This window comes from Canis lupus, chromosome 16, assembly GCF_011100685.1.
Source record: "Canis lupus familiaris isolate Mischka breed German Shepherd chromosome 16, alternate assembly UU_Cfam_GSD_1.0, whole genome shotgun sequence".
Lineage (NCBI taxonomy): Eukaryota > Metazoa > Chordata > Mammalia > Carnivora > Canidae > Canis > Canis lupus.
Window position 1 is genome coordinate 824,059 of NC_049237.1, and position 3,300 is coordinate 827,358.

The following is a 3,300-nucleotide window of genomic DNA, read 5'->3' on the forward strand; positions in this document are numbered from 1 at the left end:
CACGCCTGCACGCACACACACTCCATAAAGCAGGCCCACCAGGCCACAATCAGTGGGGCGCAGTGGACGTGAGAGAGGAGATGGGCGGCGGATGTGCCTCTGGACCTCGCTGCAGGAAGGGGGGCGAGGCAGCCCTGGGGAGCAGTGTTCAGGCCCCAGGCTCATCTTCTGCGGTGATCTGGGCTCTCGGACGGCCGCCTTGGGGTCTCTCAGCCCCGCGGCCGGGCTTGGCCCTTACTGTATGCCCCTCGGGGCTGTTGTGAGGATTGTGGAAGACAGTGCCTGGCACAGAGTAAATGCTAATGAAGCTTAGATATTACTATTACTCAGAGAATGTATTGGGCCTCTGCTCAGAACCCACACCTTGTACTTTGTTTTTTCATTTATGGGAAATTTGTGAAATCTCTTCTTTGTTACTAATCCACTAGTGGAAGGGTGTGGGGCTGGTTCTGGTTTTCGACAGTTCTGAATAGAGCGGCTGCAGACCTCCACGTGTGAGTCTCTTTTGAATATAAGTTTCATTCCCTTTGGGTAAATACTTCAGCACAGGCTCACCGGGTTACACGGTGTGAGCATATGAGAGACTGCGTAAGAAATAAGAAAGCGTATGAGAAATTGTAAGACAATGCCAAAGTGCTCCGGAAGTGGCTGCGGGTCTTTTGCATTCCACCCGCCAACGTGGGCAAGTTCAGGGGCCCCACGTCCTCCTCGTTGTCCTCAGCTACTGTTTTGACCACTCCAGAAGAGACAGGATGAGCGCTCGTGGAGGGTCTAATTTGCATGTGCCTCATGCCTCATGATGCGCACCGATTTGCTGCTTATTTATCCATCTTCTTTATAACTTTCTGGTTCAAATCATTTCCCCAATTTTTTCCGACCTTCACTTTAACATGTAACTGTGACCATTTTCCACAGATCTTTTCCTGCTTTCCTTTGGACAACTGGAGAGATAATAGGCCCGCCTGAGACTAAACACAGGTCAGATGCACACACATGGCCATGGTGGACCACACCCTGGAAGAACTAGTAATTTTGCATCTCTGCCAACTGCAGTGATGATGCTGATGGTGATGATGAATGATGATGGTGGTGATGGTGATGATGGTGGTGATGAAGGTAGTGATGGTGGTGGAGATGATGGTGGTGACGGTGATGATGGTGATGGTGATGGTGATGATGATGGTGATGGTGATGATGGTGGTGGTGATGGTGATGACGGTGATGGTGGTGGTGGTGATGGTGATGGTGATGACGGTGGTGGTGATGGTGATGACGGTGATGGTGGTGGTGGTGATGGTGATGGTGATGACGGTGATGGTGGTGGTGATGACAGTGATGGTGGTGGTGGTGATGGTGATGACGGTGATGGTGGTGGTGGTGATGGTGATGGTGATGACGGTGATGGTGATGGTGATGACGGTGGTGGTGATCGTGATGACAGTGATGGTGGTGGTGGTGATGGTGATGGTGATGACGGTGGTGGTGATGGTGATGACGGTGATGGTGGTGGTGGTGATGGTGGTGGTGATGACGGTGATGGTGGTGGTGATGACAGTGATGGTGGTGGTGGTGATGGTGATGACGGTGATGGTGGTGGTGGTGATGGTGATGGTGATGACGGTGATGGTGATGGTGATGACGGTGGTGGTGATCGTGATGACAGTGATGGTGGTGGTGGTGATGGTGATGGTGATGACGGTGGTGGTGATGGTGATGACGGTGATGGTGGTGGTGGTGATGGTGATGGTGATGACGGTGATGGTGGTGGTGATGACAGTGATGGTGGTGGTGGTGATGGTGATGACGGTGATGGTGGTGGTGGTGATGGTGATGGTGATGACGGTGGTGGTGATGGTGATGACGGTGATGGTGGTGGTGGTGATGGTGATGGTGATGACGGTGGTGGTGATGGTGATGACGGTGATGGTGGTGGTGGTGATGGTGATGGTGATGACGGTGGTGGTGATGGTGATGACAGTGATGGTGGTGGTGGTGGTGGTGATGGTGATGGTGATGACGGTGGTGGTGATGGTGATGACAGTGATGGTGGTGGTGGTGATGGTGATGGTGATGATGGTGGTGGTGATGGTGATGATGGTGGTGGTGATGGTGATGGTGATGATGGTGGTGGTGATGGTGATGGTGATGGTGATGACGGTGATGGTGATGGTGATGATGGTGGTGGTGATGGTGATGGTGATGGTGATGACGGTGGTGGTGATGGTGATGACGGTGATGGTGGTGGTGGTGATGGTGATGGTGATGACGGTGGTGGTGATGGTGATGACGGTGATGGTGGTGGTGGTGATGGTGATGGTGATGGTGGTGGTGATGAAACAATACCATCCATGGAAAGCTCACCATGTCCTAGGCTTTGCATGGGCTCTTCTTACACAGAACCTCATTTTATCTTCATCAAAACCCTTTGAAGACAAGGAATGTGCAGCCCTCATCACACACGGAGACGGCCAGGCTGACCCTGCTCGTGTGCAGAGCACGCGCACGCGCACACACACACACACACACACTGCGGGGCTGTACTGCCCAGAGCAGCCGATCCCGTCTAACCGACACTGAAACATTTTCAGAGTTTTGCCTTGATTTGCCTCCTCTTTGCTCTCACAAGCAGTGAGAACAGCAAGTGTGTCCTCACAGCTGTCATTCGGTGAACTCCTGCCCACCACCCAGAGAGTGATGTTCTCGGTACTTTCATCTTCTAGAGGAGAGTCCTCCCCACCATGGCCTGCTCCTCTCCACCTTCCAGGAGCGCCAGGCCCTGGGCCCCGCGTGTGCAGCACACCTGATAGACTAACGGCCCTTCCTGCCCCCGTGGCCCACCATGGCCAAGCAGACATGGAGAAGCGGCGCGTGTGGTCGTGGGGCCTCCATGGGGCAGCCCTGCCTGGTCCCCCTGTCTCCTTAGGCCTGCTCAGCGGGGCCCTGGTTGAGGCCTCAGGCATGCCCTGGGACTTCTCCGGTCATTTTTATATAATCAAATGCCCCACAGTCACTTGTGATTGTGGAAAACATCCCAATTTGGTGCCAAGGATGTGCAGGTTCCTGCAAGAATCCAAGTTTCTCTCTGCACCCGGTGTCGCTCTCCGCCCCTGGGAACTGGCTGCCAACCCCTCAGGAGGGGCCTTGGGAGGAGCAAGGATTGGGGAAGAAGGGTGCGCCTGGCGGGCTCTGATCAGCCCCACCTGCCCCGAGCCAAAGCTGGCCATTCTCTGGGTGCTTCTGGGGTCTCCAGAGCCTACGCCCCCTTCCTGCACCTCCATGCACCTGGGCAAAGTTTTCTTC

General features: G+C 54.3%; 1 protein-coding gene across 1 annotated transcript; it reads right to left on the minus strand.

The window, feature by feature from the left end:
• Nucleotides 1-1,186: 1,186 nt before the first annotated feature.
• On the minus strand, nt 1,187-2,350 carry LOC119877113 (vegetative cell wall protein gp1-like; the record flags this gene model as incomplete). The annotated part of the gene is made up of 1 exon (XM_038560557.1): nt 1,187-2,350. A coding segment is annotated over exon 1 (1,164 nt), but the record flags the coding sequence as incomplete, so codon positions are not given.
• Nucleotides 2,351-3,300: the final 950 nt, after the last annotated feature.